Source organism: Pocillopora verrucosa, chromosome 3, assembly GCF_036669915.1.
Source record: "Pocillopora verrucosa isolate sample1 chromosome 3, ASM3666991v2, whole genome shotgun sequence".
Taxonomy (NCBI): Eukaryota; Metazoa; Cnidaria; class Anthozoa; order Scleractinia; family Pocilloporidae; genus Pocillopora; species Pocillopora verrucosa.
This window is the reverse complement of record NC_089314.1, coordinates 16263323-16291151: the sequence shown is the minus strand read 5'-3', so window position 1 is coordinate 16291151 and position 27829 is coordinate 16263323. Positions and strand designations below refer to the sequence as shown.

Sequence of the window (27829 nt, the reverse complement as noted above, 5' to 3'; positions counted from 1 at the left end):
TCACTACGAAGCAAATATCGACAGCACACTTCTCACATTAGTTTCCACAGTTTCCGATAAGATGCAAATGAATCGGAACTAAGAAAAGAAGAGCCCATAGCCTTGAGCACTAATTTCATTATTAACTGCGTAATGCCCGGTTCAAAAGTTGAACTTGACACGTTTACAGACAAATAAATAAAGAACGAATAAATAAAAACGAGAAATATATAAAAGACGATAAATACACAACGTTTCTCTCGTTTCGAATTTTGAAATGCTGAAATATCGAGCTTCAAAACAGCCTATTACCAGTCTGATTTTTAACTGAAATTTCCCTGTACCAATGTACATTATTTGCCTGTAAATTGTTATAAACTACGAAAATTAGAGGTACTTGGGAATTACGAAATTAGGAATGTTCTGGCTAAGTGTTTGGAAATTGTTTAGGCCTGTTAGATTATCTTTAAATCCTTATGCGAGTCTTGTGAGCCTTGGTTTGTTCTGTGCTGCAAGACCACACATTTATTTTTACCTTTTGAGTGATCTGTCATTGACCTTACTTCGAGTCCTTCACAGGAAGTTTTGCTAAGCTTTTAGTTCTCGAGGATTAAGAGTTTTTTAAGTACTTTGTATATTTCGAATTCCTTATGTTATTGTGGGTTAAAAATATATTTACTCTGCCAACGTCATGTCCCGTGAGCACAGGCATGCCTACCGATGGGATATTTAGGAGGGTGCACTCAGGGCTGTCATATTCGACGCCAACTACAAACTGCAAGCGCAAACGAAAAATCCCTTAGGAAATGTCACGTGAATCGGAAACGAAACGGTAGCCACAAGGCTAAAGTAGAGACACGGAGATTTAGTCCTTCCGATGAAGAGCCATTAAGAGTCTTTAGGCAGAGTTAATAAAAGTTGCCGATCGGACTTCTCGTGCCTCCCGTTTGCGCTAATTTCTCAAGCTAATTAACCCCAACAATCCAACAAGATCGTCCTCACCTTTCCTTTTCGCCACTTAAAATTGCATCAGCCAAAATTTGTATCGTAATTGCCTTTCCCATCTGACTTGCCAAAGATAGTTTCTACACGTTTAACCGTCCTGCACTACATGTGATTGATTTGATTTTCTTCCTAAATTTCCTAATGGAAGATTTCTCAAAGAAACTTAAAAACCAGAAAGTTCTTCTTCACTAGTAAGGGCAATAGATACGACTGGATCCTTTACACGATCCACGAATATCAAATTTAAGCCTCTTTCAGCGGCTGATCTTCGCTATCTTAGACCTAACTGTTAAAATTGAATCGGACCGTGTTGTCGTTTATTAACTGAATTAGCAAGAAGAGCAAGCACCCTTGTCCCTAACGCAAGGGGTGTTTACTAAGCTCGTTAGCACATCACGAAAGAAAAAACGACAGCAACAGCCTGAAAACTGTTAGCCATAGATGAACTGGGGATGCGAACCCATCGTAGCTTCATTTCAGATCAGCTGCTCGGCTATGTTTGTGTCAATATTTTCTCTCTGTAATATTTTTCTTCGCAGACGCTAACGCATCTTTCATTATTTCGACAATTTAGAAACTTGTTACGAATCACTAGAACGATCATTAACGATTATAAGCTGTTTTGATAAAGTAACCTTTACTTCCCTTTTTCGCCTCGTGATTTTTACCAAAAGGAAAAACAGTGAAAAGCCAGGGAAATCAGCCGAAAGTCGTTAGAAATACGCCATGAACTACCACCAAGAGATCAGTTTGTAATCTCTTGCAACCACTGAAAGGTCCACGTGTTGACAGAAAAGTCATAGGTAAAAAAGTCAAAAGTGCGCTGCTGAGATGATTCGCTAGGTATGCGTACTCAACCCTACATGCTAGCCACGCACTCAGTTTTTGAATTATGTGACTCTCCCTGGTCACTTTGACTTGAAACTCAGTTATGAAACTGCATGTACAATTCTTTCACGCGATCGTCTTTAAACCTTGGTACAAAGTTTACTTTAACAATCTCTTCAAAGCCTTCTTCGCAACGTGGTTCTTCGTACGAAGACCTGTAAATAGAAGGATGCAAATATCATCGTGAAACATAGGTGTAGGAAGATATAGGAACAGACTTTTAGTCCTAGCACGTTTAAAACTCTTATCCGAACGATGCTATTCATTAGTAATGAGGGAGATGCAAGAAAAATCTACGCCACAGGAGGAAGTGAGCCCCACAAGTTCAAATTTAGTAGTCCGCGAAAGTCACGTACAAATTATCAAGGTCAAAAATTTAAAGAAAATGTTCCGAAACGAAAACAGGTTCGATTTCGAGCGTTGCGAGTCTGCAGTAAATGGATTATGAAAATCCAGGAAAACTGATTCTGGTTCGAATTAGCGCAAGGTGCTAGGGAAGAAAATAAATACCCCAAGTACGAAGATTGGAGAGCGAAGACCCCACAACGAGGTTCCTCAATGTTGGCCTTTGTAAAAATTTGCACGCGTTTGAAAGTTATGATCGGTTTTGACGCGATTTTGCTTTAAAAAAAAGAACATCAAACATGCGGAAGTTGTAATAACCTCTCATGAAGTATTGCACACCAGTGTTATTTGACCTCAATATAGAAACATTTCAGATGCTAATCACTTTCCACAGGTAATCAGCGGTATGGGTAATCAGCGGTATGGGTAATCAGCGGTATGGGTAATCAGCGCAGGTAAACGAACTTCCGTTAACAGTATTGTAGATTCACTTTCCTTTGAATTCACTAAAAAATTCGCCTTCTAGAAAGTGATGGATTGCATCGCTACAAGAGAAAATAATGGTTATTATTACTCTTTCGGACAGTGAAAGCTTGTGGCGGTTTTCGTTTACATGTATTACCATTTTCGAGCCATGGTGAGCCGCCAATTACGTCTTTCACTGTCGAAAAATTTATTGGAAATGTAAAGCCGCCCCCTGCCGATCAACAGACATTCATCGCGGAAGAATAAAACTCATGCAACATTTTCCAAATCTGTGTTTCACAAGCAGGAAAACACAGCGCTGTCAAAACATGTTTCAATAATTGACTCGCTCGACAGTTTTTGGAGCATCCATTTTGCTGTTGTTGAGCCGTGGTTTTCGTGTTTTGGGGTCTTCGCGTTCGTGTTCTAGTGTTTTCGTGTTCGTGTTTTGGGGTCTTCGTGTTCGTGTTTTGAGATCTTCGTGTTCGTGTTCTGGGGATTTCGTGTTCGTGTTTTGGGTCTTCGTTTCCTTTTTTAAGGACTTCAGTGTTTTATTTTTGTTTTCAGGGATCCGGGATGTTGAATTGAAGTCGTATTGAAGAGAAGGATGACAGACACAAGTTGGTATGATACTATGTACACTTTCTAGTTTCAAAATGAGTCTGTTCACCCCTCTAATGACGTCAAAGGTGTTTTCAACAGTTTAAAGGACTCACTTGTATTTCACAAAAGCCAAGTGTCCAACGTGCTTGTATGTGCTGTCTTTGTTCGTCATTTCACGGATCTAAAACAAATTTTAAAAAAAGTAAAAATACATTATGTAGGTTTCCATGCCAAGCAATTTAGTTTATTAGAGGTACTAATACTGAGCGAAGGAATAAACACATCCTTTGTAAAACCGTTGTTTGTTTTGTACTTTACATCGTAAGGAGAGAAAAATGCGTGTAAAGTTGGTTGGCCTCCGTCAGAAGATTAATGACAGACTCTACTTGCCTTATTGTTATGTTGAGCGTGTTCAAAGGTCACGTCAAATAAGAAACACCGAGCACTTATCCTGGCTTGTTTTGCACAGTCAAGGTATCTGAAATTAATGAAAAGCAACACAAGATATGATCGGACTCTTGATAACCCATCGGCAGACTTGAGGAAAAACATGATAAATAGCTATGGGTCTCGTACAACTTCATCATTTATTATGCAAATGTGTATTAGGTACAAACAATACGGGAGCAGAACATAAATATTCAAAGCATTTCATGGTTATTTTCAAGTTTATTTTCAAGTTATTTCATTGCAAAAAAGGTTAAATGCCGCACTTTGTCGAAATAATTTTAATAGTTTGCTTTGAAAAGAGATTTCCTTAAACGCTACACTGTTAATTTTATGTCATTTTCTTTCAATTTGTTGACATATAAAATGAAACGTTTTAAAAACTTTTTAACATAGATTTTTGTAGAAGTAACCAAATCTCAAAGGCTGCTTAAAGTCGAACAGTTACCCACTAGAGTGCAATTACTGAACTCGTATTCAATAGGACACTTATCACAACAACGCCATTTGGTGATGAAACAAAATTTTGTCATCGCATTTAAACCAAGGTACACTGTTCATGCCAACACTATCCATCACGTGCGCAAGTGAAGAAATACACATTTTAAGGGCTTAAAAAAAAGGCAAGTCTTGTTACCTCAAAGTAATTATAATAAAAGTAATAATCATAATAACAATTTTATCGGTTCCGTCTACTGACGATCTTTCACAAACCATTACAACGAGATGTAAGTAGTTCTGCATATAGTAAAGTTTTCTTCATAAAAATTATAATTTTAGAAAATATTTTAAGAGGCAAAGTTGTAGACTGCAGGGCACACACGTCGGAGTGATTAAAAGCGGTGACCAGTACCTCTTTCTTGCTTCCCTTGTTGGACTTGTGTTGTCCACTACTACTCTTTTACCCGATAACAATACATCCTTGCAAGCAGAAACACACTTCTGCCATGTACCTAGGATATCCTACAGAACAAAGATAATCACGTTACCTACTATCATATTGTGATGTATTACCTTGGTTAAAGTAAACTAACAAGGGCTTGAATTACATATACCAGTAAGAGGCTAGGAGTACAGCTGCTCTTTCCATCTCTTCGTGGAAAGGATGCTGGTGGATCTGATCCATTGCTTTCTATCACCTCAAAGGAAAGGCGAGAATTTTGCCCTTTCACTTTTCTTTCCATACCTGTTAATCATCAAATGTCTTGCACACATTCAAGGAATGACGAAAGAGCTTTCAATGGCAATCTCTTAGCATGCCAAAGAAACCGCGAAATAGCAGCGCTTTATATCGAACCATTTTAGTGAAAGACATGAAGCTAGCGCTAATGTCTTACCCTGTTTATTTGGACGTAACCCAGCGGTAGAAGATAATCTTGAACAAAGGTGGTTTTCCCAGCTGAATGAAGAATAGAACAGAAAACGTTGTTTTGTATTTGTTACTAGTTTCTAAACAGAAAATTAGGGAAGAGATTGTTTTAACGCTCACATTTCACCTAGTTATGACGAATTTAACGAACCACAGAGCATTCTCGTAGTGAAACTGGGAAATCAGAATTCGTAATATGAATATAAAATTATGAACCTGTTCGCAAAACAAATATCAAGTCCGACTTGGTTATGACTACTCCGTGGGAAAAAGCAATTCCAAGCTATTGTCAATGGTATCAAATGAGTAACAGAAACAAGATCATATTTTGCCCAACAAAAATTATTAGAAACATAGTAACAGTCACATACTATCTACACTGAAGAGGCACCTCTTTTCAAAAGAGACTTTTCCTAATGCCAAGAGTGTACATTGAACGGAAAGTTCCATTGTGTTACATTTAAAACAGAAAGGAATGCAGATAAGCAAAATTAAATGAAGAGAAGTGTGTACTTTTAGTCGCTTGTCTTGGAAATAGTTACGAGCAACTCTACAAGTAAAGAAGTCCGTTAGGCTCTACAAATGGTTATGTTTAAAGACAAGTCTGACCTTCCTGTTCACCTCAATTTACTTACATGCGGGATATCCGACCATAACAATTAGCTGTAACAAGACAAATGCAAGTCAGTTATTTCTGATGGGTTCTTTGATAAAGTCTTAAAAATACTGTCTTTTGCGTGGTTTCAATTTACAGTTGATCAATTATGGGGATTAACTCGAATATGTAAAATATTAGCCAATTGTGACACATTTGCCACACAAAAGGAGAAAATTGTAAGGAGGAAAAGTTGCTACTATAAGCTATATACTATACATATATATATACTATACTACTATAAGCTATGTATCTGTTGAATATAACGTTGCCAAAGGATGTTAAGTAACTCTTATAAAGCTACGTTGACGTAAATCAGAATAGCTATTTATCAGAAGGGTGGGCTAAAAATGATTTAACAAGTCATAATGAGGCTACATATTTATAAGAGTGAACAATACTGCCCACCTCTAGAAGAGTCAATTTTCTACATTTTTCAGTACCTCTTGACCTTCTGACTTCAACTTTGCATTTGATGGATTTAATAAAGATCCATTAGCATCTAGATTTTTCTGAAGATAACATACAATATGATGTGTGTTATGGAGGTAGGGTCATACCATCACAGGTGTTTAATTCTAAACTCATTCCCAAGCAAGGTTTCTAAATGAAAAACTATTAAATACAGTCAAATGGGAAGCTGGGTCTGAAATTCAGTGTTTTTTATGGGAGGGTACAATGTCTGTGTCCTTAACAAATTAGGTTTGGTATGGTCCGACCTACCAAAACTTAAAATATTGTTGCCAACACTCAATTTCCAGTTGTATTGGAAACCAGTTGGTTGAAATTTCAGACCCTGCAGTTTATGCATGTGCCCTCATCTCCTCTATATAAAATTACATTCTTTAAAATACCTTTGAACATAAAGCCCTCTAGAATACATACCGGTAGAAATTTTGGCCATTCAAATGGTGATGGCTTATACTTTAGGAAGAATTCTTCTGGAGTGTGGAACTGTGTTCCAATGTTTTCTGCAAACTTAATTTTTAAAAAATTTATTATAAAGTCAATGAAAAATGTTGCAGAAGTCATTTGTAGGAAAACAGCTATTATCTGTCACCTGAGTAGACATGCACTCTCTTCAGGTATTGAGAAAATTATTGTAAAACAAGTGTAGGCAATCAATATCACCATTATTAAGGATCAAATGATGAAATTGAATCATTTGTCTCTTTCCTTGATTGTTTATTTTCTCATCTAAGTTTTGCTTAATGCCACATTCTCTCTATTGAGCCCTTTCCTAGAATTGATTAAAATTTATTGGTGCCCCCAAACCAAAAACCTCCCAACCTAAGGACAGACACCCAAATACCACAAAGTTATTAAGGATGATGAAGTTTGAAATAGATTGCCAAGAGAATTGCACATAAGAAATACAGAGCTTTGGCACATGTAATCAGAAGGTCTGGGTTCACTTCCTCATAGTGGACTTAGATTTTTTTTGTCCCACCCCTATGACAAAATGAATAACCTCTTTCTTTAATATCACCTGTAGCTAACTAAAAATATAATGATGTTTCACAAACTAAATTTTTGCTGTTTATTTTTTATTGTTTTTGCTGTTTACCCAGTGTTAAAGAAGTCCCCTTGTGTACATGTGTGACAAAATAAATACAGTTTTACAGAGCTAACTGATATAAAAAAAAAATAAAGCCAGTCACCAATCTATCGTTGCAAGAGAAATCCTTCTTCTTTCCTGGCTCCCAGCCAGCTGGTCGCCCAGCTGCATCTAAGATACAAGAAATGTGATTTCAAGTTGGTCTCCCTAGCTTTGGTTGTATAACTTAAAGGTTTTTCCTTTTACTGGTATAACCAAATAAGGGACTCTAGGATGAAAAGAAAGAGGGATATGTTCTGATGTGTCATTGGGTACTGAAATCAGTCTGTCATGTCATATTGCAACTAATTTCTTCAGATAAGTATCTTGTGCATGGTATACTATATTACTTGATGTTAAAGGAAAACACATTGAATTCATAAATGTCCAAATCTGTTTATGACATCAGTAGATCTCTTACCACCAACAAAGAAACTGTCCTTTTCATCTACAGTAACATCATCATTGGCCTAGTACAAAGATAAATGTCTGTTTTTCTTAGATAAGTACCCTTATTGATTCATGGAGAGACAAGCGAACCAAACATTGAAATTGAAAAAGCCTCAAGTACCTCCCCACATAAGAGAATACACCTGGTAAGAGATAAACTATCACTGGATGTGATAATATGGTGAGTGAGCAGGTGAAAACATTGTAGTGAGGTTTTTATTGGGAGGAAGAATAGTAAATTAATAATATCCAATAGATATTTCTATTGATGTAATTCTTAGGGTGTTCCTTCGTTACACATTTTTGGTTTACAACATGAAACTAATAAACAAAGGAATAACTCAAGCTTGTTTGGGGATTTCTTGTGTAATACATAGGCCATTTTAAATGCAAGATCATAATAACTAGTGTGCAAAGCTGGCATTTATGTTAAAAAGTGCTTGGGCCAGTTGTGAAGCTGCAAGGGAAATGAAAAACAAAGACTCTTGCTCCAGGAGAGAAAAAGCTCACAAGGTGATTGCATGATAGAAAGAAGGGTCAATTACATCAAATGAAATTTGTAAAACCTCAAAACATGGTAAATATTAGCTGCCAAATATGTGTAAAATAAAGCAAAAACAGATATGCAAAATCAACTTGAAGAGAGAAAAATATCACATAGAAAGGTCAAATTAGATAAAATGGGTAAAACCTCATAACATGGTAAAACAGTTGCCAAATGTGTGTAATTTATAGCCATATGGCAGCCAAAATCAAATGAAGACAAGAGTTCAAATTGCTCATGCAGTGCAACAAAATATTTGGGAAAGATGTGATTTTCAATTTTAAGACTTTGAAGCCTGTTTCTTTCCTTATTGACATTTCTTTTTCATTTGTGGGTCCACAGTACAGGGGTGTATTTTGATCATAGATGGAGCAAAAGGAAGAAAAAATGTCATTCTAGCCAACAGTCTGTGGCAACAGATATATGCCAGTTTAATCTGTTTGACAACTTTATGTACTCAGACAAAATTTCAGCCATTGTATCACCCCCAAGCAGAGGACCTAATGATGTTGGGGACTGGGAGGCAAACCTAATAAGGGAGGCTCGTGACTCTCACTTCCAGTTTCCCATTTCTTCACCAGTGGAATGGTTGGGAAGACAATGTAGATTTCACAACTAAAAGAAACACTTACACCAAAAATAGTCATGCTTAAGGAAATGTAGTGAATTTTGTGATTACTTACTATAATAATTAAACAAAATTTAGTAAATTTGGATGAATTGCATGCATGGGCCTTGCTTAATGCATGCAAATATCAATATTTTGGGGAAAATATTGACAATGTTTACCACAAGTAATACCTGTGTGATTAAGTGCTTCCACATTCCAGTGAGCGGCTTGCGGTAGACACTATTTCCTGTTGCAATTAAAACCTATAAAGATCAAATATCAAATGCAAGTGAAGTTGAGTTCCAGGTGCTCTTTCAGGGAAGTACATGTCCTGTCTCAAGAAAAGGAAGACTATATGACAAGTGCCATCTAATTTCCATACATGTCCAATACACCCAAAGTGCTATGATTCATCTACAGTCGTTGACAAATCGATACAGTGAAAGTTGAATTGTGCATTAACATACCGAAAGTGGAGGGTGGCAAGCAATGTGTGAAAATGAGTAGCATGGTATACCAGAAGTCGAATAGTGCATAAACATACTGGAAGTCGGGTGGCCTTAGCAATGTGTGAAAATGGGTAGCATGAAAAGAGAATATGACTACATGAACCTTCCATGTTCTTAAAGGGTGAAATGGCTGGAAATTCATTATCAGAATATTATAAATATAAAAATGAACCTTCTTCCCTCCTAGAGCATTAAACAGGGGCATAATAAATGTTGATGAATCCACACAATTTGTATGGGTCAACACGACTCATCATTAGTTAAGTCGATCCATCTAACCATGAGTCGATTTGCACATAAAGACAATTCATACTTAAGTGTTAAATTGGGGTATTCAGTGTTGACAAATCAACATGATTTACACGGGTCGACTTGACTTGTCATTAGTAAAGTTGATGCATCTAATCGGATCTCAATCCACAAAAGAAGACAATACATACTTTAGCGTTAAATTGGGGTATTCAATGTTGACGAATCACAAGGACCAACTCAACTCATCATTAGTAAAGTTGATCCGTCACCAGAAGTTGATTCACAGAAGTAAGCATTAAATTGGGGTAGTCAATGTTTACGAATTGACACAACTCACATAGGTAGACTCAACTTGTCATTAGCAAAGTTGATCCATGTCACCGGAAGTCAATTTGATTCTAAGTGTCTTACAAATCAACTTCCAGTATGACAGGTCAACATCAATTGTGATGAGTCGTTCAATCCGAGTCAAATCAAGTTGATTCGTCAACATCTCCAACCCCCTCCCTAGTTACTCGCAGAATATTTTCTAATTAAGTGCCTTACAAATTGACTTCTGGTATGACAGGTCAACATCAACTGTGACAAGTCATTCAATTTTTGTCAAATCAAGTCAATTTTGACAATATCTCCTTTCGTGGCCACTTGTGATATATTTTGAAGTGTCTTGCAAATCGTCCTCCTTAAGCAGTATTGCTTAAGCTTGAATAAACTAGAAGCCAGTCCCCACTCTCTTTAAATGCTCACACTGTAGTCTAGATTTATATTAATAACCAGTTATCAATACCCACCATAAAATATAAGTAGTAATCAGAAAGATCAAGGGCATGAGTATAATTTATCTCACCTGCACAGGTACTTTGAGGTAATTAATGATCTGCTCAATCTTAGACTTAAAGTCTGCTACCTTTAACTGCTTTTTGGAAATGCCAAGCTGGTAGAAAAACAGAGGACTTAGTGTTGTAAAACCCCAGTATGAAACAACCCATATGAGAGAATCTAAAATAGAGAGAAAATTATCAAAACAAGCTATTTGACCAGCAGTACAATCTGTTTGCTGCTGATCATTAAATGTGACTTTCTAACTGCCATGATCAACAATGGAACAAACATAATCCACCTCTCTTAAGTCAGGAAAATCTTTGGCATTTAAAATGACATAAATCATGAAGTTATTGATTCATTACAACAAACTGATATAAACCTTTTCTTAAAAACTGATTACTTTCAACAAAAACTATTCCATAGGTCAATCAATTAACTAGCTTTTCACGTAAATTAACACTGAAAAAGATCCTTTGTCAGAGTAAACCATAATTCTGCTCTTACTGTTGTTACATGGAATGGAAGAGACAATGTCATGAAAAGCATTGGTAAACTTATGCACAAGACTTATGACATAATAGCTTACATCTCCACTGATTAGACAATTTTGAACACTGAGGGGAAAAAATACAAGTTTTCAACTATACCTGGTTTGTAAAAATGACAACCTGTTAAGGAAATGGAATAAATTGAAGAAATTAAATTACAAACAAATAACAAAAATAAATTTTGCAAAGGTTCCAGCATGATACATGAAAAACATACTGTCAAATGGCCAAACCTGTTTAAGTTGTTAACCAATTTAGTTGAAAGGAAAAAATGATGATACAAGCCTTGTATCCATTATGCCAAAGATCTTTCAGTTTTGGAACAACTTCTGGACATAGTATTCTAGACAGAACAGAGTAAATAAATAACTAAAGAAGGGTTTCTAAACAATAAAACAGCTGTTATTAACCAGTTATTAAGGCTTAACCAAAAATCATCTTGTGACCTTAATGTGTGATTGGAGGGGTTATTTTTTTTAGATGCTAGTTGCTCTTAAGAGTCAAATGGATAATAAATTGACTTGTGTCTGACCAACAATAAGAAGAAAATTCCCCACTTGACCGCGAGCTTTTTTTGATAGTATTTAGAAGGCTAAGCTGAAAAGCAGATTTTGAAGTCATTTTGACCATGTGCAGATTCAATATGTTTCTGGTAAATGTAATTATGTCAAATATTTGAAATGTGGGAAATAGTTTACACAAAGATACAGTTAATGTAATACATTTAGGCACTTATTATGAATATAGAAAGACACTAATGTGGGCTAGGTTCTAATTTATCTCCAATTGAACTCACTGCCAATCTGTTATTGAGGTAGGAAACACCTTCCCAGACTGAGTGGTGATAAGTGTTCCATCCAAGTCAAAACCAGCAATCTGCAAAAGAAGCTGTTTTTATTAAGTATCAGGAAATTCATTTTTTGTAGACATTAAAAATATACTTGAAAGATTTGATGAGCCAAGGCAGACTGAAGGAGGGGAGGGGTGAATATCTGTGATTTTTTGGCACAGGCATCATCACTCTTAAAGACCAAGCATTAAAACCCTTTTTTTTGCAATTACCACCCTTTCCCTTCCCTAACCAACCAAGAGTGTAAGGGAAATGCTCAGCATCCTGCTCTACCCTAGAGGAAAATAACAATTCACAAAGGAACAGAACTACAATTATAAGGTTGCAAATAGTTTTCAGCTTAATCAATTTGCAGCTGCTTTTTTTTTTAAACCTCACTGGGAGCTTTGTTGAAGGTTAAAAACAGCCTAACAGACAAGAACTTATTATTTTAAAACACATTAAACTATTAGCCTGCTAATACCTTGTAGCTTAAAAAGTATTTTAGTCTAGTCATAAAGACTGGAACACACTGGCAAGTGCATAATCTGGCCAAACTTTTAAAAATTAAATTTAAAGGTACTAACTGCAGCCAAGGAATACTCAGTGTTTGTCTAAGCACACTGAAGTTGCAGGTAATATCATCACAACAAATCATTGCAAAACATAAGCAATGAAGGTTCCTAATTTAATAATTATAATACCTTAGAACTTGCTTCCATCCCTCTACAGGTAAAAACAATTAGCTCCCCTCCAATATTCTTCCATGACTCCCTCAAATTACAAGAATCTAGATCCCCTTTTAAAAGATCAACGTTTTTGTTGTTTTGTGGTCGTATCTTTTCCACCATCTCTTGGCCAAATTCACGGCGTATGTCCTCTAGGTCTTCAGATGTGAGATTATCATCTGAATCACTTAAAGTATCAAAACAAGCTTTCTTGGCTTTAGGTTCATCATCATTTTTATCTCTTTCAGATGGTTGAAGTTGACTGAAATAGATGAAGTGAGAGTACTTGTCTCCAAGAAGACAGAAAGTTCCTCCAGGACCAAGAGATGTTGAGTCTCCTTTGCTAAGACTCGCTCCTCCAACAGAACTTGAATTGTTACCCAGCTGATTTGCAAAAAGTTTTATTAATCTTGAAATTAAAACTTCATAGATTAATGAATACATAAATGCATTCAATGATAAACAGAAAAAACAATAGGAAGACACAAAATAAATAAACTAAGATATTACACCAAACATGACCAACCAAATATATTCTACTTCAACTCAGATGTCACTTCAAAGACTTCCAAATCCTGATAAAAAGCTTTCAATAAATATATATAGTGCTTGATGCATTTTACTCTCTGTTGTCTTACACACCAGCAATTAAATTTTGTGACATACAACATGTTATTGGTGAAAAGGACATCTGAGAACCCTAACAGACCACCAATTGAGGTGAACAGAAGAAAGAATTTTTCAGGCAACAAACTGCAGGCATGGTAATTAAATGCATTAAAAAAATTTTGAAAAAAATTTCAACAACAAATCTACAGCAGATATGTGTGTCACTTTAATAAACCAAATTAACCCTTAAACTTCCAAGATCTGATTGTTAATTCTCCCCTCCAGCTTTAACACAATTCTTTGTAAAGAAGTTAGGATAATTTGGTATTAGATCAAGATAACAACTTCTACCTGGTGAGTTTGGGTATTCTTGTTTGCTGTTTGCTGGATAATGTATGGATATTATAGGTAGAAGTTTGATCACTTGTAGGAGTTAAGGGTTAACACAGGAAAACCTGAATAGGACTTCACTTCTCAAACCCAAATGTCAGTATAAAAAAATTGAATCTAATTACCTGAGTAACAAGCACTTCCTTTTTTACATAATTTGCTGTGAGCTGAACTGCAAATTCAAACAAACTTGATCACTCAATTTTGGCACCATAGAGGTACCATGCATATGGCATTGCAAAGGCCATAATAATGTCCCATTCTAGATAGCATTTTAAAAATCCCTAGTGGGTCATAAGAAATTGGGGAATTAATAATCAGGTTATCAAAGAGACCTCACAAACAAAACTTCCACACATTTTCAATCCTGAGGGACTGGTCTTTGAAACCATGTTGGGATTTTTCGACATTCCTACGGTTAGTTTGCAATTTTCCTGTCAAATTTGTTTTCAAAAATTTTAGCCATTTGTGGTACATCAGAAGCCATCCTGAGAGCTCAATTACGAAAAATGGAAATGATTTCTTTGGTTGGTATTGTGGGAGTCTTCAAGCCAAATTGCAAAGAAATCTGTTAAGTTTTTGTACTTCGTTAATTCACTATAAGAAGGCACACTCAAGTAAAATTGAAGTACTGTAGGTCTCCCTCATAAAGGTTTGAAAATATTCTGAGCCTTTGGGCAATCACATGTCAAATTATGTCAATACTCTGGTAACTTAGTATTATCAACAGAGTTGACAACATAAATAGGCCAACATACAGAGTTTAAAAGCTGACATTTTGAGTGTTAGCCCTTCTTTCTGACAAGGGCCAAATGCTCCAAATGTCAGCTTTGAAAATTGGTGGCCAATTTACATTATCAACTCAGTTGATAATACTAAAGTACCCTGTTATACTCTCCCACCAACACAGCACCACAGTTTCTTTACAAACTTACCCCCCTTTATGTCAATAGTCTGATTACTTGTCCACAAGTTGTGTCTATCAAGTCATTTTAGAATCAGCTCATGCTCTCAGCTATGCATATATCAAGGTATGGATGTACATGAAAAGTTTGGTTTAAAAATTAACAGGGGCAGGGGGCATCCAATCATGTTTGTAACAATAGACATTTGTACTCAGTCAATTCATACCCAAAATTGAACGATTTGCTGGTTGATTCATATCCATCTCATTCAGTGACAATCGAAACCCAGAGGATTGCTCAGAAAACCTCAAATCAATCCACATCAAATCAAATCCTTCACTTTAAAACAATAAATATCAAAGCTGTAAAGCTTGTGGGACTTTTTATCTGGGTGTTGTGTAGATAAAATCTTTGAATCTAAAATTCCTAAAACTATCTAACAATCTCAGTTTCAGACGAAGGCTCCCATAACAGGTGAAGCTGACTAATTCACAATGTTTGCTTGTCAAACAGTTCTAGAGTAGTGCACCTTTGGGTGCTAGGGAGTCTTTCATGCAGCACAGTCAAAGCACATGATGGATAATGAATGAATCTTGCACTAGTGACATATATCACACAGTCTGTCTGGATATGATGTGATCAGTTATAGTCTGTAGTCTTTTGGTAGGTTTTATGGATACCTATAAAAACTGCAGATTGCAGTAAAAATACAGTTTCCACCATTTTCCTTGTTTTAGTACTTGATGAGCTCCAAATTACAGGGAAGCTTAAAAATAAGTCTAGCTGCTTTGCAGTGGATCCCTGATAGATCAGGCTGAAGTATTTCACTGCTACAGAAGCATCCCCACAAGACAAGACCATACAACAATGAGGGCAGAATCACTTAACAATTGAGATGGAGGCAAACGCTAGTCAGAAGTAATTTGATTTATGGAGAAAGTTTAACTTATTAGCAAATATTTTCTTGAGCTCCAGTAAGTGTGGAAGCCAGGTTGACTTGTCATCTACTGTCTTTCTCAGCAGTCTCGATTTGGTTATCCAACTAATTACCACACTTCCTAAAGTGATGGGTGGAAGAGGATCTTGGGGATTTCCTTGACAGAGTAACATAGCCTCACTTTTGCCTGGATGGATTGCGAGTCTGTTGTTTAGGCACCACTATTGCAATTTGTCTAGAGCTCTGTTCAGCAGTGCTATATTGCTTTAACCACTCTCCCATCACATGAGATGGCAGGTCATTTGTAAACAGGAAGAGAAAGGTTGGTCCTAAGAACAATCCTTACGGGGGAGGGGGGATAATGGTATTGGACTAGTAGTGTGTCAGACTTAGTGCAATTTACAATTATGAATTGGCTCCTCCCTTAAGACAGCTTTTGATCCAGTGGAGTAGTGGACCTGCTACATCAAAGTCTTAATCCTCCAGTCACGTTAAAAGGATGGAATGAGAAACATTGTCTAAGGCCTTTTTGAACTTTACAAAGGCTTAACTGAGTTGAGTGCTTTTATCCATGTTTCTGTGAGGTTGTGTTAGTAATAGTTCTGTCAATGTCCTGTAGTTCTGTTAAAGGTGACATGGGATTGTGTCATTTACCACAGATTCTGGGATCTTGCTTAGAATGCTTGACAACAAAACCGGCCTGTAGTTGCCACAAACTTCACATGCAAGAGGATGAACAGATGTCAATAGTTGCATATGTCAAGTCAAAAAAGAGTCCAACAAGTAAAGATATAAGAAGAGTTTTTCTTGTGCATACTCGCGAACTTCTTAAAAACAACAACTTGATTTTTGCCAAGTGCAAGGTAACTTTGACGTCTGTGATTGATTCACAATAGAAAGCAAAAGCATTCATTTCATTTAAACATTAAGAAAAAATTAAGAAAAAAAGAACAAGATTGGTTTAGCTTTGATAATTAAATTATTTGGTTGTGAAGTAAGTTCACTCAGGATGGTATATAAATAACCAAAGTTTACCTGGTGGGGCTTACGTTCGGTGGTCGTGCATAAAAACGCGCGCAACATGCAGAAAAAAAAACTTGTTTAACACTGATACTACATTTCTATTTTATAAAGAAACCGAACTTACTTTAAACCTACTTACCATGGAAACATAATTTATAAGTATTGGTAAGAAACAACGAAACTGTGAATGGTCCTAGGCGGCTACGAGACGGCTGAGTATGAAACGTCCGTGAGTAACCGAGCCGGGAAGGGAAGAATGTTGTGCTAGAGCTATACGCGAGAGGAAATCATTATTTGTCATTATTAAGGCGTTTATTGCTTTATAGGATATATTTTTTGACATTTGGTAATCAATTAACCAATCCATCGGTGATTTCGGTAGATGAAACTGGATAAGGAGTAAACTAACCTTGATTTCTGGAGCATTTCTTGTCTGTAATTTGGGTCAGAGGGCCTCTGCCAAGTAATACACTCTCTCCATCTGGAAGGGGTATTGGATCATGGCTCTTTTGGCAGCAGATTACTAAGCACTCCATCGTACAGTATTTCTTGATTTCCAACCGCTAATGTAAGACAGTTTTCCTTCTAAAAATAAATATATTTATACATATATATCTATAAATGAATGAGTACTACTATCACTTCGCCACCATATTCCCGGCGCAGCGGGTACTTCAGAAAGAGAAGTATTCGGACTGGACTGCTGGATTGGACAAAAAAAAAAACAAAAAAAACAAAAAAAAAACCTCGGAATGTTGTCAAGAGATTTGTTCTATAAATTTCAAAGTTTCCCAAAATTACCCTCATGTTATAAGTTTAAAATCATTTTAAGATTATCCGCAACAAAAATTTGCCAAATTTTTAATTGTTTCGTCTGTGTCTAATTTGTTAAAAAGTATGAAATTCTCCATGAATTACTTTTATCCTGCATAGGAAATAAAAAATTAACGTTCGTCATAATTTAAAAAATCAAAACGCAGCGTTTGTGCATAATACTTTTTGACTAGAGTATAATATGTACATCATATATCCGTATATTATTCCCCAGCCGGGAGGTCCGTTTATTGGGAAAAACTGGGCCATGGTACTGGTATTAAAGACAGAGGGCATAGTTTTTTCCAATACGGACACTCTTCGGCTGGTAAAGAACATTTTCATTTTTTTTCTAAAACTTAACGAAATACTTCCCAAAAGAGCCCGAATGATTAAGGGCTGTAACTACGGTAAGATCCTTCACGAATTGAAAAACTTTTCATCGAGTAGATGGTAGAGAAAAACAGAGGCTTCACTGATCAGATTGAAACTAGTCAAAGAGACGATCACATGGATTGTGACAGTGACCGTGACAGAGATGGAGTTAGTTATAAGGAAAGTGACAGTGACTGACAGAGACAGTGACGGTGACATAGTAGGACATGATTATGGTGAAAGAGATAGTGATAGTAACAGGGAAAGGGACAGGGAGAGTGACAGTGACAGGGGCAGTGACAATGATATCGAGTGTAACAGAGACAGTAACACTTACGGTGACAGAGACGGTGATAGTGACGGAGACAGTGCCAGTGTCAGTGCTGTAACGATAAGTTTGGGTTAAAAAGCCCATTTATTACGTCAGCATAAACCGACCAGTTACATGTTCAAAAAACCGCAAAAATAACTGACTGTACCCGAATGCGCATATTATTATATGATAATTAGTGGCGCACTCATTGTGATAAGTTCAGTTGCACGTGCCTATGTTCACCGCTTCTATATAGCCAAGTAATTTATGCAGGCATACTTCTAGCAGTATTTCGTCACAAGTACCAGTTTCAGTATCGATGCCAGTACCAGAGACAGAGACAGAGACAGCAATGTATGGTTCACTGAAAAAAAGAAGCCGGCAATCCTTCCATTGACCTTCGCAGATCGTTGATACTTTCATTAATCATTGTATCTGTCTCAGGCGATTTTTATAGTTTTATATCGTTACATGCTCATACATGAACCGTTTTCCATTTAGATAGTTTTAGGAGGCTTCCTCAACCGAATTTTTGATTGTGTATCACTTCACATTCCAGCTGGATGTTAGTCAACTCATAATCCAACTGTGTTTGTCAGATCCTTTGACTACATTACTTGCAAGTTCAAATATTAGTTCGTCTGCCAGAGATTTTTGGTGAAACACACCGTGATCATTTAGGATTTCATTGTTTATTTTGGTTCTGTACTCCTTTCCATGAACAGAGTTTAGCTTCTTCTCCTTGTCTACACCTGAATCTTTGTTGTCTGCCTCATTTGATGTTTGCAAAGGTCATCTGATCGTATTCCTCCGAGTAATTTGTTATCCCCTTATTTTTCATGAAAAAATTCTCGTAGATGTTTGAATAGATCAAAAACCATCAGTATCCTGTAAGATTTCACCAAGAGAAAAGATAAGCGAGAAAATAAACTTCATTGACGTACTTGAAAATGAGCGATAGGCACTCGAAGAGAGAATTTAACTTCGAGAAAAGTTAAAACCTATTCAAGCGATATGGTTTTACGGTGACGGCTGTTTGATTAGTTGTTGAAAGAACTGTCAGAGTTTTCGTCAGTTCTCTGAAAAGTGGTCTCTGATCAGGCGTCAGGGGTTTTGGAAACGGATTAAAAACTCTTGGTTAAAAGGTTGCCAATATGCTCTCTCGTAAGACTTGCAGGTAAAATAACAAGCCGAGAACTGCTAGGGAAGTGATAACTTTCCTTAGTATAAATGCCTGGCTTTTTTCCAGGAGTTACTGCATTCTTGAATCAAAAGATTCGAGAGAGGGCATAAGCACCTGCAATTCCTGCTTGTATTGGTCCTGCCTTCAACATTTCGTGATTTTTTTTTCTCTCTCTCTTTTATTTTACTCCTCGATTTGATAGATATGAAGTTTGTCTATTAATGGTTGACGGCCTTCCACTTTCAAGTCTAGGAACAATTTTCTTTGTTTTCAAGTTTATTGATTGATTCCTGTTTCTGTGATCTTCAGCTGATTGATATAGCCAACTGTGCTTCCGGTGTTCAATTAAAGGTAAGGGCGCATAGGCCAGGTTCCTGGTGAGATTGCTCGATCGAGTCTTACTTTCGAGTCATCTACTGTAAGTTGGGATATCTGAACACTTTTGGAAATGTAATAGTGTAGTTTGATCGTTCGGGTGAGTGTAGTCCTGAGAAGGACTGTTGTCGGTAATAGTGACTGCCGTTTCGACAACCTGAGCGGAAGTCATCATCAGAGTCAAGTGAAAGGTTGTTGTCAGTCGAATGTACTTAGTCCGGTTTGTATAAACTGATTGGTCAGTTTTGCCGTGATGTTATTGGCTGTAAGACTCAAGTGGCGTAGGTCAGTCGTGATTGGTCGGTTTGGATCCGTTAGTGAAGTTAGGTCGTTCTGTTCGGTCCGAAGATGCGCGAGATGTTCTCAGATATGCCCTTTATGTATGGTATAGTTGCTGTGGTCGTAAGAGTTGCGCTGTCGTTAGCTTCGGTAGTAGTAGTAGGTCTGTGAGTGTTACGTTGGATGAAGTCTTCGTCGTTGTTCGTTGAAAAAAACTACTACTACTACTACTACTACTACTACTACTAGTACTACTACCGACGCTAACGACAACGCAACTCCTACGACCACAGCAACTATACCATACATAAAAGGCATATCTGAGAACATCTCGCGCATCCTACAACCATTCAATATCCGCGTCGCTCACAAACCTATTACCACACTACGTCAGTCACTGACCAACGTCAAAGACAAAGACGAACTGAAGAACAGACAAGGAGCAGTTTATAAGATCAATTGCTCCGACTGCCACGCCTCCTACATCGGTGAGACTGGCAGAAACCTCAAAACTAGACTGACTGAACACAAACGAGCGACGACGAAAGGCGATGTTAACAATCACATTGCTGAAAATCACCGACTTACGAACCACATTATTGACTAGGACTCTGCGCAATGCCTAACCTACAGCACCAACTATTTTCAACGACTGACCCTGGAAAGCTGGTTTACTAACTTGGAACAGACTCCAATACATACAAACGACTCATTCACTACATTAACATTACAAACGAACCGAACAGAACGACCTAACTTCACTAACGGATCAAAACCAACCAATCACGACTGACTTATGCCACTTGAGTCTTACAGCCAATAACATCGCAGCAAAACTGACCAATCAGTTTATACAAACCGGACTAAGTACATTCGACTTTTTCACCTGACTCTGATGATAACTTCCGCTCAGGTTGTCGAAACGTCAGTCACCATTACCGACAACAGTCCTTCTCAGAACTACACTCACCCGGACGATCAAACTACACTATTACATGTTACCCCCAGGTACAAACCATTCGCTGTACTTTTGGAAATGTCTCGCCCTTTCATCAGTGTCAGAAACTCACGTTGTACCTCTTTGCCACTTCCAGAACCTCCTAGCATGCTTGAACGAACATTTACTTGCGACTCTACAATGCTTCTATTGATTACACGTAATTTAATCTTGCCATGCCAGCTTGTGGTTAATGATACAAAGTAATTATACTGTTTATCGGCACCTTCGTCATATCTAGTGAGGCAGATAAGGGTTCCTTTGATTGATTCACTTCCCACCAAAATCAAGGTAATTTATTTCAGTTAACATAAGTCCTATGCCAGCAGCATAAATAAGAAGCATTCTTACGACGTAATTTGCCCCAGATACGGAAACTGTGATAATTAATTCCAAATTCAGCACAGATCCTTTTGTAAGAGAAGTTGTCATAATTATTGTTGAATTGACTGAAAGGAAGGTCTCCAATTAGCGCAGCTTCGCTTTGAATTCCACCCATATTGAATAGAATTCTTCTCGTTGTAAAATATATGTGAAACTCGAGAGATCTTATCTGTTCTAGAACATGTTCGCATTGTTTTTCCGCACCATATTGCAAAATTAAAGGCCAAAATCAAGCAGCCGGTGTGTGTAGTAGCAATAGTAGGCACCGACCCTAACTGTAGTGAAAATAAATAAGGGCTTGTGCGGGAGTTGAATCCATAAGCTCTGTGATACCAGTGCAGTGCTCTACCATCTGAGCTAAAAAGCTAACCGGGAGCTGGTCATTATGTCGGTTCATAATAAGCCCGTGGGTGATGAATAAAAGACATGAATACCTTGATATCATACATTTAAATTGCTGATCAATAAATGGAGATGAGAGTGAACGTTGCAGTTATGAACAATGCTTATACAGTAGTGAAAATAAAGCCTGAGAAAAGAAGAAAAAAAAAGGGAAAGAGAGAGCCGGAGAAAAGATAGAGGTTATAAGTCGGTATAAAGAAACCCCTTTGAGTAAAGCTTTCTCTCACTGAATTGAATATTCAAGTTATTTTTTTCAAAAGTAAATTTTCAAAAGTAAAATTCAAAATTTTTCTTTCCAGGTCATTTCTGACAAATATTATATTAACTTTTCTGATCTTCATAAAATCCTCCGTAAATAATTATTTTCAAAATCTGCTCGTCACAAAACAGCTTTAGTACTCAGCTTTTGTACAAAACTCTCATCATAACAAAGACCATGAAAAACTCGTTGTAAAACAAGTTCGTGAAGCGAAACTGTGAAAGCAGATATTTTCAAAGGGGGCGTGTCCCAACCATTACACCAAACAGCGTGTGCGTGTGCCGGCCGGCTGTCAAACGGAACTTGAAAAGCGTTTGTTTTACAGCAGAGCAAGGTTTAGAGTTCGTCACGGAGCTGAAAAACAAAAGGAAAACATCAGTTACTGGATAAGACAAATATTGCCCAAAAGAATTTTGTTCAGATTTACAGGAACTGAAATTTAAGCTCAGATATCTGATATTAAGCGCGCAAAATGGTTATGCAGGTGAAGTGACTTGCATGTGATGATTACTAAGATGACTTACCTCCCTGTTTTTTATACAGTTACATTCCGAATCTCTATCACTTGGTTGCTTTATGTGTTCCATATTTGAATGTTTCGTAGGCTTGGTTGTCTGGCGCTTAGCATACTCCTAAATAATGATAAAAATTACCTCGTTTGGTTTTTCTTTTGTTTTGTCACTTTTACACCACACAATTAAGAAGGTAAAGAAAACTACAGATTGATTAAATGACCTCAATGAACTTCTTATAACAGTTACAGATTAAGTTAGTTGGACTCTGAATGGAATCCGGGTGGGTGGCTACAGCCGAGAAGACCTGACATTTTGTCTTTTTTATGAAGAAAATCGATTGAAAGCAGGATATTTGGGGCATCTTTGGAGCTACAGCTGACATTCCAAATCACACGACTATTAGCTGGTATGGTGTGAAATTTCACTGATCTGAGTAAACAAATGGATGATATGTGGATGGCAGCGCCATAAAGGAAGACGAGATCAAACTGACCTGGAAAAGAATATAGTGATAACAGAAGATCTGATCAGCAAGCAGGTTATCTCTCGTGTATGACTGAGCGTTCTTTATTATCTCCTTGACCTAGTGATAGAAATGGATTGTACACATCAGTTTGTTTTCACAGGTGCTGAAATAACCACTCAAAACACTTAGTATATCTTTCAATAGTACATGCATATACTAAACACTGTATTGCGTCGAAGGCGCGCCTGAACATCATAATTGTTGCAGTAATCATCTTTTGGCTAAAACAAAGAATAAAGGGCCACTTAAACCGTTTTAAGTTTGCGGCTCGGTAAATATCCACCGCTAGCCACCGATACTTCGGTGAATAGTTTTTAACTACCGTGAAGCTCGCTCTAACCTTTGGATGTTCCTTCATCAAATAATGGCTGCTTTAAGACTAAGGTAATTCATTGGGACAGCTACACCTGATCATTAGTAAACCTGATTTACCCTTTCCTTGCCGCGATCTATTTCGTAATTCTTCCTTCTCCCTTCATCACTTGTGGGAGTTAAAAACAGGTCTACATATTTGTTCAGAATTTCTCATACAAGATGATACAAGGCTTCATTCAATCCAATCACTGTTTGCAGATTTTCCTCCCTTTTTCCTTTCTGCTGGTTACTTTGTTACTCAGCCCCTGAGCTTTAGATACCTTTTCATCATTGTCCATAGCCCATTTTAACTTTTCTTCCAAGTCACTCAGATCTCTTTTAAAAGGCACATAATGTATCCAAGGTCGAAGATCGCCATAGAAGTGCTCGTAATACGGTGACTGTTGTTTTAATACCAAAGAATCTCCAGCTAACAGGTATGGCAAGCGATATGCCGCCACAGTTCCATCAATGTTAATTTGGTACTTCCACTAGAAATAAAATGGACAGAGCATAAGGGCGAAGGGTGAGGCATGAACATAAACTTACAAAAAGATACAGTGCCAGCCCTCATTACAGCCTCCAACCCACCCCTGTACCTCTTGCTAATCTATTAAACCTCACAGACTTGGCAAGGAATTCAGTCAATCTCCAAGACAACTGTAAGAGTAAGAATGGAGCAATAATGAAAGCTATCATGGATGAGATTTTTAACAATAACTCTAAGTGGCAGTTAGAAAGAAAGATTAAATTAACAAGGCTTGATTTTTGGGTGAGGAATCACCAGAGTCTACTTTTGTGGAGTAACTCAGCTGCTATAGGGGTGCTTACCTTAAAGAAATCAAAGAATGAAATGTGTTTTGCTTTAGGACCATATTTTTTCTCATCATATTCAAAGAAAAAGAAGTTTGTAAGTGCAGCATCATATAGCTCAGGCTTCTTCCTTGCCATGATAACCAAGTTGAGTCTTTCTTCTCTACTATCACGGCCACGCCAAAGTGCTTTGTTTATCTTGTCTGGCCATTTTGGACTTTCAGTGGACTGCACAGACAGCATATCCAGGGAAACTCTGAAATTCAAACAAAGCTATTCTCAAGGCAGGTGCACAGTTTAGTCTGGGTTAACCATAAGGAAACAATGACGAAAAAGGTACCAAAAGCTTAAAATCTATCAACTGATTAGGGAGATCTCCTTAGAAAGTCAGAGATGAGCTTGCTGGGGTCATTATGCAACTAGTGTAGTAAACTGTAAGAAACTGGCAATTGATTTAAACTTTAATGAAGTATGAGTTGAGATGTTGTGGGTGCCAGTCACCTTCTGAATGTTAAGTCAAGATTCAAGCATTTAATGGAACCATTACTGAACATCATGCTCCTGGGTAAGACAATATATTTCCACAGTGCTTCCTTCCATGTGGGAATATCAGAGTGTCTCATAAGTCACTGAAGATCAGAGAATTCTCTGGGTACTCTTTGAGAAGTCTCCACATAAATTTTGAAGGCCTGTCCTATTTTTCATTCACACATTGTTACTCTACACAATTTATTTTTCAATACATTTCTTAACTTGAAAACCTTGGAGTGTAGATGAGTGTTTATAAAATAAGAGAAAAATTTGGTCAAATACTGGTCTGGTAATTGGTGAATCCTCACCACTCAAAGGAGCTATTAAGGCCACTGGACAAATCAGACTTCAAGATAAGGATATCTTGCCATTACAGCATCCAACATTATAATTTAGAGACCATACCTTCCCATAGTCTCCAGTGTGGACTCTGTTAGATCATATGTTGGCATGATGATGTCCAGTGTTTCATCTGAACCACACCAGGATAGTATAGGGATAGGTTTTGTGTTATGCATCACAAGGGGCCAGTCACCAAGATTGACAAAAAACTCCATGTCAGGCAGAAGCACCTATCAACAAAGGAAAAATAAATTAAAGAAAATTGTGACTTTAAATAATGCAGAACTAAACTAAAGTGGTGATCTTCCAAAGGTTTCAGTAAAAGCCAGTAACTGGCAGAGAGTGCAGAATTAGTTTTTGGGTTATTTCAGAGACAGATAATTCACAAATACATGTCTGATGCAAATGTGAAAATTATTGTAAGAAAAATCTTTCTCTTTATTTTCAACTATATTCTATTAATCATTCTATTATAATAAATAGTGACTTAAGACTGCAAAGCAAAATGCTCTCTTGATATACAATAATCTTTGATATGCCTGAAACAAAGTTATTGTAACTTGTTCAAATATTTTTTACCTTTCTGGCAAGAGACAAGAGTATGTTATCCATAAACATTGAAAATCCCACATGTTGTCCATAAGTTTTCCGATAAACCTTCAACAAAAAAGTCATTTAACTAAAAGCTTTCCATCACACATCTATCACCCAGGTTGACTATGGAGAAGATTGCTACTTCACAGTAAAATTAATAACCGCTTTTTAATTTTTTGAAATCAAATGTAAGGGTCGTAATTCTGTCAGTTGATTATGATTCCCAGTAAGAGTGTAAGGTGAAACATATTTTTCGTTCTTGTTATTCTATGCAGGAAGGGGAAATGACATAAAATAAACTGCCACCTATATGCCCCTGGTTTATAATAAGCAACAGTTTACAATATTAACATAACATCATTCTTACACCTGTGCTTGCAAAGGAAGATTTTGTCCTTCAATGTCAAATCATGAGTTTTTACTTCAGTACACTAATAACAAATTTAACTTAACTTATCTGCTTCCATCTGTTTTGAATTACCTGATTGTTGATGACAGAATAATGGCACAATGAATGATGTTTTCCAAACTGTTGAACAGCTTCCTTGGACAATTCTTTTAAGTCTACTTTATCAAATGGCATCAGATCCTTTTGGATTTGTGGGTACATCTGTGAACAATTCATGGCTTCCAACCAGGCTTCCTCACTTGATTCTGGGCAGTAACAAGTCTCATGGTATATTCCCCCTGTGGATTGTTAATCAATAAATGAACTGATAAGAATCATTATCATGATGACAAGTTCCACAGTTAAAGGACAAACATATCTCAAATCCTTTAATTCCCATAGGTGACCATGAGAGAATTTTTCCTTACAAAATCAATACAATTTCAAGCAGACAAGTGATGAGAATAATGAAAAATATTGATTAGGGGATTATTATTTGATCCAATACCAAATTCTCCAAACTAACATCACAAGAACCATATGGAGATTACTAATAAGATATTGGGAGTTAAAGGTTAAGTGTGGAAATTTTTATATCTGATTTTTGGGATAAGGCTGTTATCTTACTAGAGACATATTGTTGTGACTTTTTTTGTCTTGTTTCTACTCTTTTCAACTGGCAAATCAGAAGAGATTACATTCCCTTACCCTCTAATTTATAAGGCGAGTTAGCAACATTCTTGCCCTTGTGTGTTATTTCAATAGTAAGGTCTGGATAAGATGCAAACATTCTATAGCGAACAATGAATGACCCATCTTTCCTGTCCAACTTTTGAACCCAAGCCCTTACTCGTCCAGATGAGCTTGTGATTTTCACATCAAAGGTAGCTTGGCCTGGAGAATCTGTAAGACTGACAAAAAAGAATGATAATCACACATTTAAAAAGTAGAATTGAGAGAATTTTCAATAAAGGTGTGTGAAACAGAAGACTTTGAAAAACCTATAAAACAACCAACAGCTATCGTATCTTTTTTTGTAAAAGAGGGAGAAGGTGATTCTACTTTTATTCAGAGACAAATTGGGTTTTTTTTTAAGTATAACATGGGTGTATTTTTGTCGGTTATTTCTCTTTTTTTCTGGCACAATAAATACCTCCATTTCAACAGTGTCAGTTTGTGATTTTATCAAAGAACACGACACAATGATCCAGTCACAACAAATGAATGGATCTCTTGTTTCCAAATTTAATTCATCAGCTGTCACCCATGTCTACAGCCACAAAACTGAAGTACGTTTGGTGTTATTTTTCTTGAACCACAGTTTTTAAAAAATCTCTCTGGGTCTAGCACCACTTCCCCCTGGGGGGAGGGGAAAATTTGGAACTCCCATCATACTTAATTACTTTGAGCGCGTAGTAACAAACGGTTATTTTGATAGTCATCATAGTGGTGATGAGAAATTTCTTAATTATCCCCTCTTTTTCCTTCATTTACTGATGAGGTTCATAACTTCTAATTTACGCTAAATAAATGCTAAGATCTCACTTGTTGCCTCCTTTGTCTACACTCTGAATGAAAAAATATCTCGCCGGCAGAGTTGCTCTACTGTCAAGTCCTGGACCCCAAACAAGGGAATTCTTCACGCTAACATCTACTGCTCTGTTGAAACAAACGCTTAAAGATAAGATTATGCAGAAGAAGTAAGATTTCATGATTATATGAGATCTGTGAACAGGTGATGAAGAAACCAAACGGATGAATCACTCAGGAAACAGCTGCACTCAGTAGTTTCTAGAGACAGCGACCAGACAGCTGAACTAATCTTGAGCCTTGGTTGATCCGGCTTCTTAGCCAGCGGTTTGTTCGCTGAGGAC

The 27829-nt window shown here is 37.0% G+C and overlaps 2 protein-coding genes across 4 annotated transcripts; both read right to left on the bottom strand.

Moving 5' to 3' along the window:
* Positions 1-1604: 1604 nt before the first annotated feature.
* On the bottom strand, positions 1605-17166 carry LOC131783975 (bifunctional polynucleotide phosphatase/kinase). Of its 3 annotated transcripts, XR_009340166.2 has the most exons (19): positions 16922-17166; positions 13773-13819; positions 12625-13032; positions 11888-11967; positions 11377-11434; positions 11191-11211; positions 10566-10652; positions 9149-9220; positions 7775-7823; positions 7418-7485; positions 6642-6734; positions 6200-6268; positions 5737-5764; positions 5070-5131; positions 4586-4695; positions 3676-3763; positions 3399-3466; positions 2536-2762; positions 1605-2027 (listed from the first exon to the last, which is right to left on the bottom strand). XR_009340166.2 is itself a non-coding variant. In XM_059100754.2 (18 exons), exons 1-18 carry the CDS (start codon positions 17046-17048, stop codon positions 1910-1912), a joined length of 1653 nt encoding a protein of 550 aa, XP_058956737.2. In that variant the 5' UTR covers positions 17049-17166; the 3' UTR covers positions 1605-1909. The 3 variants fall into 3 exon arrangements, 2 of the variants coding, with proteins under 2 accessions (XP_058956737.2, XP_058956738.2); XM_059100754.2 differs by lacking the exon at positions 2536-2762; XM_059100755.2 differs by lacking the exons at positions 2536-2762; positions 6200-6268.
* A 3847-nt stretch (positions 17167-21013) lies between these two features.
* Positions 21014-27781, bottom strand: LOC131783972 (protein O-glucosyltransferase 2-like). Its single transcript, XM_059100750.2, has 10 exons — positions 27501-27781; positions 26664-26866; positions 26049-26254; positions 25553-25630; positions 25037-25203; positions 24119-24356; positions 23569-23778; positions 22901-22990; positions 22417-22524; positions 21014-22246 (listed from the first exon to the last, which is right to left on the bottom strand). Exons 1-10 carry the CDS (start codon positions 27665-27667, stop codon positions 22229-22231), a joined length of 1485 nt encoding a protein of 494 aa, XP_058956733.2. The 5' UTR covers positions 27668-27781; the 3' UTR covers positions 21014-22228.
* Between the last annotated feature and the right edge of the window lie 48 nt (positions 27782-27829).